General features: G+C 37.2%; 1 protein-coding gene across 1 annotated transcript in view; it reads left to right on the forward strand.

Annotated features, from left to right (window-relative positions):
* Positions 1 to 14,187, forward strand: part of PDE9A (phosphodiesterase 9A) — a gene marked incomplete at its 5' end in the record, with an annotated part of 81,725 nt that overhangs the window by 52,127 nt on the left and 15,411 nt on the right. Inside the window, 5 exon segments of the mRNA XM_081327934.1 lie at positions 2,686 to 2,767; positions 3,825 to 3,899; positions 7,014 to 7,100; positions 10,798 to 10,902; positions 13,678 to 13,760. Of these exon segments, the coding sequence (XP_081184060.1) occupies positions 2,686 to 2,767; positions 3,825 to 3,899; positions 7,014 to 7,100; positions 10,798 to 10,902; positions 13,678 to 13,760 (432 nt within the window).

Genomic DNA, 14,187 nt, shown 5'->3' on the forward strand with positions numbered 1-14,187 from the left:
CTTTCACCCAGAAAAGCCGACTAAAACCATTAGAATTTACTGAGATAATACACTGCGGAAATCAATCAGGATTGTGCCATACTGTACAAAAATAGGGAATAAATGGGCTCCCCTTCTTTCTTTCTTTTTCTCTTTTGATGAAAGAGAAGGAGATGTTTGTTACTTCACAGGAAACTCCATGGCAAATGGGAAGTCAGTGGGAAGTAGATAAGAGCAGGCACTTATTGGCAGTATTCTCAACATTTAGCTATGGAAAGGCAAAAGCAACGACAGAATTAGTCCTTTCAACAGTGCCTCACTGCCATAACCACTCATACAGTCTCTCTCTCTCTCTCTCTCTCTCTCTCTCTCTCTCTCTCTCTCTCTCTCTCTCTCTCTCTCTCTCCTCTCCCTCTCCCTCTCCCTCTCCCTCTCCCTCTCCCTCTCTCCCTCTCTGCCTGTCTGTCTGTCTGTCTGTCTCTCTCTCTTTCTCTGGAATCCCAGTGAGTCAGAATGCAAACTCCACTGCAGTTTGGGACATGATTGAGATGCAAATGGCTGTGTGATCAGCTACCAAGGAATGCAAATTGACCTGAGGATTAAAGGAGGTTAGTTTACAAATGAAATAGATTGTCCTGTGGTAGAGTCCTCCATATCAGCTACTGCACATTTAAACAGAGAGATAAAAGAAGTTCCTATTTATCAAGCAAATTTAACAACCATCCAAAGACGTGCACAGCATTACTTAATTTCTGTTGCTGTTTGTGGTGTACTTTTTTCCTCATAGCAATATGAGAGGCAGAGTACAAGGTAGCAATTGAATATGCCCTTTTCTTATTAGATTTTCCAAGTGTTTTTATTGTATCATTTACCATTCTTTATATTTAGACTTATTTAGATATTGAGTTTATTCACCTTTTGAATAAAATCAGGATTTCTATCTGTCTGTCTCTCTTTCATCTGATTTCTATCTGGCCTTTCATTCTGGAGCTCAATGCAGTATAAACAGTATTCCCTCATAGAGGTTCTTTCCACAATAATCCTGTGAGAGATATTGGCAGCTGAGATTGGCCCAAGGTCACCTAATGAGTCTCTGTAGCTAAGGGTGGATTGAATTCAGGTATCTTAATCCTAGTTTAACAACTCAATCATTATGCCACTGTACTGTAATAAGAAGTAGAAAAATGGAACTAGGTTTTATTTTACACCATGGCTGAATGTGATTCATGGCATATATGTTACATAAAACTGAGGTATTTTGCCACTGGGAAAAAAATTCAAGATGGCACCCAAATAAACCAATTTAAATCTTCCTTCTGTTTTACAACGGGACAATGTTCTCATCCATCTTTGACAAGGAGAGCTTGATAATAATAATAATAATAATAATAATAATAATAATAATAATAATAATAATAATAATAATAATAATAATAATAATAATAATAATAATAATAATAATAATAATAATAATTTAATTTCTATACCGCCCTTCTCCCGGAGGACTCAGGGCGGTGTACAGGGCAATAAATACAATAGAAATACAATGTACAAAAGTTAAAAAAGAATTAAACATTGTAGCCCAATTACAGTAAAAATAATAAAATTAATATTAAAACACCCCAAACCCATCAGACCAGGCCGGCTTGTTCAAATAAGTAAGTTTTTAGGGCACGGCGGAAGGAGCGAAGGTCAGGAGCCATCTGGAGCTCAACCGGTAAACGGTTCCAAAGGTCTGGCGCGCCCACAGAGAACGCCCTCCCCCTGGGGGCCGCCAGTCGACACTCTCTGACCGACGGTGCCCTGAGGAGGCCCTCTCTGTGGGAGCGCACTGGACGAAGGGAAGTTGATGCCGGCAGCAGGTGCTCCCGTAAGTAATCCGGACCCATGACATTTAGGGCTTTATAGGCCATCACCAGCACCTTGAATCTCTTAAGAAAAATTGGGAAGGGCATAACACGGAATTTTATCTTCAAGGAGCTTATTCCTACTTTCTGTTTCTATTTTGGTAAATTAAGTCTTGTGTGAATAGTTTACCTATTTAGAAGGAAAGGTTCTGTAAGATTGCAGTTGTTCCTTTTTCATGAATTAAAAAACTGGTACACAGATCTACTCAAGAGCCATCACTTTGTTTTTTTTTGTTTTTTTTTATTAAAGAGTTTTACAATATTTTACAATATATCCCCAAAGAGCCATCACTTTGTATACATCCTTCAGTATTAAATTGCTGATACTGACATTGTGTGAGAAAAAGATTTCCACATCTTGAAAAGTATGAATTGGATTTCGACTCAACACAGTTAATGTTTACAGGTGTTGGATAGTATAAAAAGGGCCCCACATAAGGAAATAAATGTTTTAGCATAATAATCCTAAGTATTTCTAAGTAGGGAATAAGGATTGTTGAATGTAACCTGCATGTTTAGAAGTTTGCTTCAAATGAATAAAGGCTCTTTTGGGGTGGGGGTGGGGGACGTCTACAGTCGTGTTTGGCAAACATTCAAATACTACATTTCTTTACAAATCTCTTAGGATATTATGTTATTCAGAGGAAAGCAGTTTGGTTTGTCTGGTGTGAAAAGGGGGAAATCAATTTTGCAGGAGTTAACCTTTAGAGTCAACATTTTGATTGTGTCCTATGAGTTTAAATGAAAATTTTAAAAGTTTTCTTTAGATACTGAGTGTTGGATTTTGTTTTCTACACAGGACCAACTGCCCTTGTAAATACAGTTTCCTGGATGAAAACAAAAAGCTGATACCCCGAAGGGATGTCCCCGCCTATCCCAAGGTATAAAGTCATGTAGATACATTCAGAGTATCTTTAGACAGAGCTGAGCATCACAATAGCTAAAATTATTCTTGGCATCTTTTGCTTTCTGTCAAATAATTCCCAGGAGGATATTATATGCGGGAAGGAAGATTCAGGATCATTATGTTTAAAATCTCTCCCCCAAACCAGTCTTCTTACAAGTCACTACAGTAAACATCATCTTGAAAAGAGTTGACAGATGTGAATTCAGATGTAATAGCTCATAGTATTCTTTGCCTTAAGATTTCTTTAAAAATAGTAAATGGGGGGGTGAATCAGTGAATGTGGGGCTCCTGAACCCCATGATTTTGGCCCCATTGGTCATCATGCTGCTAAAATTTGGTGTTAAACTGTTCATATTCCTATTTCATGTTTCAGATACAAAATACATACCAATTGTAGACCCAAAAGTTGTTCAAACTGAAAAAAAGGGGAAGGAAGGCAAACCTTTTCCACAATACAGCCTCACATTATTGTCCATGGCCCTTGTGGCCCTCAACTATGTTTTTTTAATAGTTGAAAATATGGTCATAAAGATTGCACATCCCAAAAAGATTTATGAATTTGCTATCATCAACATACTTCTGGAATGTCAAATGTATAATCAATATTGATTCATTTTCCTTGAAAATCTTACTTGTTGTAATCTCTTTAGAGGGTCCCAGGATGCGGTTTATGAATTATTTCAAGGTTCCTTTAAATATTTCCATTAATTGTTAGTTTTAGGAACTGGATGCTCTGATAAGTGCTGGATCAGATAAAGATAACATCTCAACACAGCAGGAAAAAAAAGGCTGCTGGGACATGTTTCTGCTATAGATAGTTGCAAATGGGAAAAGACCTATACTCTTTATGTTTGGATGGATGGATGGATGGATGGATGGATGGATGGATGGACGGGTGGGTGGATATTTTGTGAAGATACCTGATGTTTGAGAACAAGCATTTAGCTTAAAGAAAAACTGAAGCTGACTCATTCGATTTACTGATTTAAAGATAACATATATTCATCATAAAGGCTTGTTTTTCTCTACAGTATATGCTTTCTCAGGAGACAATAGGAGCTCTTAGGAAACCAACGTTTGATGTCTGGCTGTGGGAACCCAATGAGGTAATGCAGCACTTTGGAAACAAATCCCTGACCTGTCATCTTGTAAGGTTATTTTGTGGCTTTGTTCCTGATTGCTTGAGGACTGGGACCTTTATCTTAGTGTCATCCAGGAACTGCTCCGAAAATATACAAACACGAGTTCAGTGTCTGAAAAGATGGATTCTATTTATAGAGGCAGAGTGGAAAAACAAAAGAAATTTCAGCAAAGCAGTTATAATTACAGGATTTCACAAGAGTAGAAGAGAGCAGTAGATCATTTAGTTTAGCTCTGTCCTTGCTACAGGAAATGTAGAACTAGATCATTCCCACAGATGGCTGTTGATTTTCTCTTCAAGATCTTCACTGAGGGACAACTTGCCATCCTCTGAGTAACAGCTGCATTTGCAAGCTACTCTTACTATTAAGAAACCTCTCATCACATTCAGGTGCAATTTGTCTTCCTATATCACACCCATTCAGTCTAGGCCACGGATGTCAAACTCGATCGCATCACATGATGGATCGTGATGCATCGTGACTTTTTTCCCTTTGAGAGCTGGGGTGGGCATGGCCTGCATGTGACGCATCCGGCCTGTGGGCCGCCAGTTTGACACTCCTGGTCTAGGCCTTCCCTTGAGGACAGCAGAGAACAAGACTTTGTCCCCTTCGGAGAGACAATTCTTCAGATTCTTAAAGAAGGCACTGCTTTCTCATTCAATCTTACTACCATTTAGGCATGTGCTTTTTCCTTTAACATCTTCTCACAGTATCATTTTAAAACAATTCTAAAATTTGTAGACCACCTTTACCCATCTTTTATATTAAAAAGCTCCTTAAAGTGTTTTATAATTAATAAATCACTGCATTAGAAATTGAAAAGCATTAAAGCAAAGCTTTTTAACCGGATTAAAATCTCAGTATTCAAATAAACTAGAGATGTAGGGATCAGTTTAAATTTGATTTGCACCAGCCATTGGCATATCACTTGTTTGATTAAATTTTCTGTTTAATGGTTGGAGGTTGTGTTTTATTTAAGCAATTTCCTCCAATATATACATTTATGCAAAAATTATTTTGTACCAAAAGTTTTTTAAAAAAATCATGCTGAAGGACAGTATCATTCCAAAATGTGAAGTGTTCTGTTTTGAATTTTCGATAGAGGATGAGGGATGTTAGTGGAAAAATGCATTGTGTTCATATCTCTGCTGTAATTGCTACTGACTTGTGTAATATATAATATATAATTTTAATTTTAAAGAAATATGTAGCAGATTTCTATTTCATTCTTTGATTTAGCTAAAGTTAAATTTAAAATGCACCCTCAAAAGGAATACTGTATGCTAATTTGGCTTTTTAAAAAAACACCTATTGAAGTTCCCTAGAAAGAGCATTTCAAAATTAGGGTTTGCATGTCATGGTAAAGCATAAGGTTTATTTTTAGTTTAATCCAAATGTTATTAGGGTCAGTGAAAACATCATGATTTATTTTAGAGCAGGAAAGCTTATATTGAAACCACATTTTTGTTGGGTTAATTGTTTACCTTTCAGGGTTAAACAGTGATATGACAGTATGGATAGGTAAAGGTAAAGGTTCCCCCGCACATGCGTGCTAGTCGTTTCCAACTCTAGGGGCCGGTGCTCATCTCCGTTTCAAAGCCGAAGAGCCAGCATTTGTCCGAGGACGTCTCCGTGGTCATGTGGCTGGCATGACTAGACGCCAAAGGTGCACGGAATGCTGTTACCTTCCCACTGTAGTGGTCCCTATTTTTCTACTTGCATTTTTACGTGCTTTCAAATTGCTAGGTTAGCAGAAGCTGGGATGAGTAACAGGCACTCACTCTGCTACGCGGCACTCGGGATTTGACCCGCCAAATTGCCGACCTTCTGATCAACAAGCTCAGCGTCCTAACCCACTGAGCCACTGCATCCCTTGACAGTATGGATAGATAATGTATTTATGGCTTCTTAGTTTATGTCTGGTTTATACTCCAACCTACCCTTTAATCAATTTATTGAGAAGCAAAGCAAGTCAACAGAAAATTGAGGGGAAACAAATCAAGGACTGGCTGTTTCTGGCTTCTTTACTAAACTATGGTTAAAGCATAACCTAGTGTATAAACACATATGAAGCCAAGGGATCACCACAAAGTATCCTTCATGCCTTTATCTTGCACCTCTCTTCCAAAAGCTGCCCAAAGAAACGCTCCTTATCTATGATCTCAATGCACAGCCAAGTTGACATGGGAGGAGATATTCTGAAATAATTTGAATCCCAGCTCACATAGTGGAATATTGTAAATGTTAAAGTAATAGTGTTACTAATATTTAGAGGAAAGAAATGTTCAAGTTTTAAATGCTGAATGTTCAGCACTCACAGCTGAAAAATAGAAATTTATATCCTATGACTGTCATCTAAAATAACTGTTTCCTTGAGCGTGCTGTTAAACAGATGGTTCAGTTTCCTGTTCTAAAACTGAAAATGAAGTGTTATTTTCTTACAGATGTTGTTTTCTTCTGGGATTGATCTCTAAACAAACTGTAAAGCAGGAGTGTCTAACCTTGGCAACTTGGAGGCCTGTGGACTTCAACCCCCAGAATTCCTCAGCCAACTATGTTGGCTGGGGGATTTCAGGAGTTGAAGTCCACAAAGTTGCCAATATTGGACTCTCCTATTCTAAAGCTTGATTTGAAGGGTTTGCAAAAATGGGATCGATTCATTGCTGAAGAAAATGGCTTTTGTTGTTGTTAAAAATATTAGATTGTTTTATTTAGTATGGGCAGAGAATGAATTAGAAATTTAGAGTCCTGAGAATTGGCCCTCTGCCATAGTAAAGGGATACTGAATCATGTTGCTGATTTGAACAGAAGTAAACATCCTCTGTAATTCTGGGGATTTCTTCCTTATTTGTTAAAAATTAAAAAAGCATTATGTAAAATTTAGAACAATGTATTACACGGTATCAATATATCATTCAGTTATCAACCAGGCTGCCATGATTTGTAAGTTCAATAAGTTTTGGGAATTAAAAAAAATAAATTTGTTATTTCCTAGCTGCATTTAGTAGACTATATGCAACTTATTTTTAATACACAAAGAAAAATTAAAAATATATGCTTTTTAAATTTTTCCTCCAGATGCTGAGTTGTTTGGAACATATGTATCTTGATTTAGAATTGGTGAAAGACTTTAACATCAACCCTATCACACTGAAACGGTGGCTGGTAAGTTGCCAATGGATTTTAAACAATTTAAAATATTTATAACTTTACAGATTTGTAAGTCTGCAAATATATGTTCTCAATGTAGACTCTAGTACTTGAAATTAAGACAAAAGTTAGCTGAATGCAAAATAACCATTGAAAAATTAAATGCCCAAAGTGCATACTTCATTCTTTTTTAAAATTATATATAATTTTTATTTTATTGATGATTAAAATACAAACAAAAATAAAGGTAGGAAATTAAGGGAAGAAAAAAGAAAGGGGAAAGAAAATATGAGGTACAAGAGAGCAAAGAAAAAGGCGTTGATTTCCGACTCTTTTTAGCACAGTACAAGATAACAACATTACAACCTCCGCTTTTTACTTTTACACATTAGTATATAACTAGCTATTTCTATAACAACAAACCTATCTAACTGGCAAAACCAAAGTCAAAGTTTCATTTTTTTTCTTCACAAGCACAAAATCCAGAAGTGATATCCAAATAAAAAAACATAAATATATTCTCCTCTTTGAATGGAACAATCATCTTAACCATTACTGCTTACTGTTGAAATATGTATTTCAATTTGTAATTAATAATCTTTATAAATTATCACTATTTATATGAACAAAATTCACTCTATTCTTTCAGATTCTTTAAGGGGAAAATATTTTTTTCATCCATTTTAAAACACTAAGATTTTCTTTAAAAATTTTCTAAAACTACATTCTAATACATCTTTTTTAAAGTTACTCTTAGCATGCGTACTTTGAAGTTCACTTTCAGACCGATAAAATTCCAACATTGCCAGGTTGTCCATTACATGTACATGCCAGAAGCTATTTTTAGACAAAGGGAACAAACAACTTCACTGTCTATTTGCCCCCAGTCCACCACATGACTTCTGTCTGTATTGTTCTACTCCACGTTAAGACTAATGTTTTCTACCTATTGCTGGCTTGAGTGTTGATGTCTGGTTAGCTTTACTTTCTTCTAAGTAGCTTCCTGCGCTATGTGCAGAGGTAGGAACGCTCCCTCACCTAGGTCAATGATCACTGCCCTGAAATTCTCAGACTCTGTTGCAGTATTATTAGCAATGATGTTCAAAGAGCAGAATGGATATCACATTTGCTTGATATGCATAAGGTCACTGGTTAAAACTCGAGTGAGACATTGTTAGATTATTATTTTCCTTTTCTTAAGCCAGCTTAGAAGTTAGTGGGTATCAGCACAAGATAACAACAGCTTAAGGGTGCAGTGCTAAAATGCCTTTAGAATGTAAGAACTGCTGTGGTTCAGCCAATACTGAACTCAAGAGTATTTTGGGGACCCTTTTTTAAAATGAAAAAAACTTAAATTTTGTATCCAATAGTTTGTTGGGTGAGAGTTTACTTCCTGCCCTTCAACTGTTTTGAACTTCAGCCATTATTAACCCTAGCTATTGTTATGTACTGAGCTTGTGGTACCACACCACGTGAGCCAACGGCTCCTTTGAAACCTAGACAGACCGTCTCCAGCCTTGCAATTGGTCTACCTTGGCGGGAAGCATGGGTTCCATTCTATTGGCTGCTGCTAGAGGGTTGGACTGTATATATATATATATATATAGTGGCTGGGCACGGCCCGGGTTAAGCTCTGTCATAATTAATAAAGGATGTGTTACTCTCTGAACAACTGTGTGTCTTCATTCCGGCTCACCAGAGCCCACGACATAACAGCTATGATGGCTAATGGCAAGGGATTTTGAAAACATAATCCATAATATCTGGAGGGCACCAGCTTCTCTACCTCTCATTATAATATGTAGCAGCCCATTAGTTCTTTTATTTGAGTTGTCTTGCCTGTTCCATGTCCTGAATCAATTTTGTATCAAATTTATTTTTAGATACTTCCATTATTTAATCATGGCATACACTCACAATACCATTTAAATGAGCTGAACCATTGCAATTATATATTATATATTATATTACTATTTATACACATTTTTGTACACATGTTTTGAAATAAGAACTATATTTTAAAACTCCATAAATAAATCCCCAAGGTTAGTTCTGTTCCAATCTGCATAATACAGCAGTTTCGAAAGTGCGGAAATGGTCATACTGCTTAAAACTAAAATTCTTCAGCATTTTTCTTTCCAGCATTTGTACATTTTAGGATGTCGTTATCTGTTCCCCAATTTTTGGTAAGCATTCAGCCAAGGTACTAATTCAACTACTTCAGGTAGAAAGATAATAGGTATACGTGGATAGTTTATGGTGGTACTGTGCAGAGTGAATGTTTGATTGAAAAAACAAAAATTGTTTTCTATAAGAGTGTACTTGTTTGCCTTTCTTTTATGATAGAGTTAGATATATCAGGAAAAACATAGAAGTTAACCTACAGGTGGCATGACTTATTTAAGAAGTATTTAAGAAGAGATGGGAGTAAAATGGATGAATGTGGATTAATACAAAATTAAAATACAACTTAATACAACAATACAATACCAGACTGAAAAAATTACAGGTCTGGTAGAAACTATTTGAAGATATAGGAAAGTATGGTGTAGTAAATGATACTGGTGTAAACTTTTGCCTTGTTTTATTTTCAGCCCTTAATGATATTCTGGTGTTCTATTTCTTATTCCTTTTCTATACTATATAATGTTGCTTAACCCAAAATGGAGTAGTAGAATGGGATTATATATACACTGTATATCCAGGACAATTTGGTGACTCAAAATGGTGATGGTGTTTAAGGCCCTACATGGCATGGGTCCGGAGTACCTTAGGGAACACCTGCTGCCGGCATCAACTTCCCTCCGCCCTGTGCGTTCCCACAGAGAGGGCCTCCTCAGGGTGCCACCGATCAGAGAATGTCGATTGGTGGCCCCCAGGGGGAGGTCCTTCTCTGTGGGCGCCCCGGAGCTATGGAATCGGTTACCGGTTGAGCTCCGGATGGCGCCCGACCTTCGCTCCTTCCGTCGCGATCTAAAAACATTCTTATTTGAACAAGCCGGCCTGGCCTGATGGGGGATGGGTGGGGTTTTTTATTGTTATTTTAATATTTGTATTCACTGTTTTTAGTTGGGCATATGTTTAATTCCTTTTAACTTTTGTATTTTTGTATTTTTTATATATTTGCCCTGTTCACCGCCCTGAGTCCTCCGGGAGAAGGGCGGTATATAAATAAAATTATTATTATTATTATTATTATTATTATTATTATTATTATTATTATTATTATTATTATTATTATTATTATTATTATTATTATTATTATCTGTACTTGGTGATTGACCTTTCTCATGATAACTCTGCATGTCAGCCCCTCCCTGAATCGGGAGGTTTATATTTTCCCCTTTGCACATCACTGCGTTTACTTTACAAAATATGGATACACATGCCAATATTTCCAGTGTTTTTATCTGGCCAATTCTGTGACCTTGTGAAGCAATTCTCTGACTTATACCAGAGATTAGCCGACTGTTATTCAGTAGAAATGGAATATGACCCAAAGAATGAGCGGAAACAAGCCTCTTTGTAGTAATAATGCAAACAAAATATATTTTATGTTTATCTTTTTTTTTAAGTACAAAGATAGAATAGCAATAATATTGTAATATTCTAGAATCTAAAAGGAGAAAATAATGGCACCAAAGGGTTGTTTATTGGGATTTATTGCCACATTCTTGCTTTCTTTATCAGTTTTTCCTCTTTATTTTTATAGCTATGTATTCATGACAATTACAGAAACAATCCATTCCATAATTTTCGACATTGCTTCTGTGTTACCCAGATGATGTACAGCATGATCTCACTCTGCAACCTCCAGGTGTGTCTTTCACTGGCCACTTTTATTCTCTCTTCAGTTCTATCAAAAGAAAACGGACTTCAGAAAACATCATTAAATCCATTGGCTTTTTTTAATGCTTTTGCCCCTATAACAACAGTGTTTTGTTAACTTAATATTGAAAGACCTAATACATCTCTTTCCGCATCCCTGGGACTTTGCTGATCCCACGGTCACTTCAGTGTGCAATTTTTTATGCATTTAAGTGAAGAATTGAAAGGTCCAGTGAAAAGAAGATGGTTAATAATCCTGGCAGTTTCTTAATGTCCAAGAGACATAAAAAAACTACCTTATATCAGATCATTGGTCCATCCAGTTCTAGCCCAACATTGTTAACACTGGTTGGCAGCAGAAGTTCAAACAGGAGGCCTATCTGGAGACTGCAGGTGCCAGCAATTCATCTTCAGATCTCCAGCCTGCAAAGCATGTTCCTTACTTCTGAGCCACAGTAACTCTGATGGATAAATCAGTAATAGCTCAAGATGCTGATGCCTCCTATGAAATATAAACTAATTAGGGGAAATCTTTGTCCTATTTTTTAAAATTTAAAAAAAACAAGCAAGAAATTCAAATTTAAGAGGGAGTTAGGCCTCCTTATACAAGTTTCCTAATGACTTTCCCCTCCTTAAAAAATGAAAATGCTATACATTTAATGTTTCTTTGACTTACAGAAGAGAAAATCAAAGCATCTTGGCTTCCTCTTTCATCCAAATTCAGGGTGGCCCAAACTGTTTGAACTACTTCTTGCGCCATTCTCTTGCACCATTTCCAACACAGGGCCCTCCAGGTGTGTTAGGCTACAACATCCAGAATTCCTAATTTACTAACACCACATTATTCAATGTACTCTGATTGTGTCTCAAAACTGTCAGGCCAAAAGGGAATTTTGCCTTACAAAGCAGGTGGCAAGAGAGAGGTGTTGCCTTATACAGCCTGATTCAGTCCTGGCCATTGTAGCTAGGGATAGATTTTCTAAATTATCTCCATTGCACACTGTCTTAAGGATTTGCCCCTTGGAGTCCAACATTTCTGTTGCTAAAATGAAACATTTGTTAAGTGAATTTTGTCCCATTTTACGACCTTTCTTGCCGCATTTAAGTCAATGACTGCAGCTGTTAAGCCAGTAAAACAATTGTTAAGCGAATCTGGCTTCCTCATTGACTTTGCTTGTCAGAAGGTCGCAAAAGGTGATCACATGACCCAGGACACTGCAACTTTCATAAATATGAGTCACTTGCCAAGCATCTAAATTTTGTTCACATGACCATGGGGATGCCGCAATGGTCATAAGTCACTTTTTTCAGTGCTGTTATAACTTTGAATGGTAACTAAATGAGCTGTTTTAAATTGAGGACCACCTGTATTAAGAAAGTTACCCCATGGGGCTGCCCTTGAGGACCACTCGGAGGCTTCAACTGGTGCAGAATGCGGCCGCGCGAGTTGTGATGGGGGTTTCCCGATACTCGCATGTAACACCTCTACTCCGCGAGCTGCCTTGGCTTCTGGTTGCCCTCCGGGTGAGATTCAAGATGCTGGTGATGACCTATAAAGCCCTAAATGGCTTGGGTCCAGGATATTTGAGGGAACACCTGCTGCCGGCATCAAGTTCCCTTCGTCCTGTGTGCTCCCACAGGGAGGGCCTTCTCAGGCTGCCGCCGGTAAAAGACTGCCAGCGGATAATACCCAGGGGGAGGGCCTTCTCAGTGGTTGTGCCTGCCCTTTGGAACCAGCTGCCCGTGGAGCTTAGGACTGCCCCCGACCTTCGTTCATTCTGCCGGGACCTGAAGACCTGGCTCTTTGAGCTCTCCGGCCAAGGCTGAGAGTTTTTTTAATTGGGGTTTTATATTTTTCAGGGATCAAATTTAATTGTTTTTAATTGTTTTTAACTTTTGTATTGTATTGACGTTTTTAAATACCTTGTAAACTGCCCTGAGTCCTACGGGAAAAGGGCGGTATATAAATTCAATAAACTTAAACTTAAACTTAAACTTAAATATGTAGAACTCAAATTTTCATACAGAAGCTAATCATTCCCATTATCTTTGTGGGCATAAATTTGCAGGTTGAGTGGCCAATACAAGAACAATTGTATTATCAGACTTTTGTCAGACAGTTGCTGGGATTTGAAAAATTGGTCTATATGTTCTTTTTTCCCAGTTGCAATGCTTCCATATTTTCCCATTGCTTTTTCTCTCCTTCCTCCCCACACCCTGAAAAAAAAAGCTAAAAAGAAAGAAAGGCTGAACAGGTCTTTTGACTGGTAGGGAGAGAATAATGCAAGGCAAGATAATTATTGATATAGTACATTTGCAAAGAAGAAGAATTTCTTGTGTAACCCCAAGTTATTTTCTCAAGCAAGTAGCAGAAAATAAAAAGTATTCCCCTATTGCTATTTCTCTTTGGTACTGAAATAAAATATGAAATACGAAAATAAGTATCTTTTTTGACTAATATAAATCCTGGCACCACATATTGCAAGCTGAGCAAACTTTGCATTTAAATAAAATTTATCCACGGTTAAGCAGATCCAACATTTCCGCTCTATCCTGTTGTTAATTATACATCACTGCCAGACTTGGATGATTTGCTAGGCTGTCCTGCCAGAAAAAGGCTCTTTAAACTGGCTGCAGTAAATGTAGCCATTAGGTGTTGACTTAACCTTGTTTCATGTTATTTTTCTGATACTTAAATGTCCTTCTGATGTTGTGAAAGCTGTATGAAATTATAAGACTGTATTTTCTCCCTTTTCTCTTTTAGGCAAAGATTTCTCAAATGGATATCTTAATGCTAATGACAGCATCAGTGTGTCATGATCTGGATCACCCAGGGTATAATAACACGTATGTATTCTTTTGAAAGAGAGTCAAAGGCATATAGCAACTGCATAGAGAAACAGAACACAATTGAAACTTCATGTTAAACATGGGTCTATGACAGGGGTAGGCAACCTTGGCTCTTTTATGACTCGTGAAGTTCAACTGCCAGAATTCCTGAGCCAGCATGGCTCAGTATGGAAACTTCTCCATTTCTCCTCAGCATGGCTGGCTCAGGAATTCTGGGAGTTGAAGTCCACAAGTCATAAAAGAGCCAAGGTTGCCACAAGAGTTACACTGATATCAAAGAAATGGTGGAATAGAATCATTAAAGAAAGGATAAAAAAAAGGAGAGACAGAATGAAATGTGAATGACAAAATTGAAAATATTTTTTTAATTTATTTTAAATCGTTAAACTGAATTTGTTAAATTGTCCCACAGCGAGTTGTCCTG

Source organism: Vipera berus, assembly GCF_964194415.1.
Source record: "Vipera berus genome assembly, chromosome: 4".
NCBI classification, from domain to species: domain Eukaryota; kingdom Metazoa; phylum Chordata; class Lepidosauria; order Squamata; family Viperidae; genus Vipera; species Vipera berus.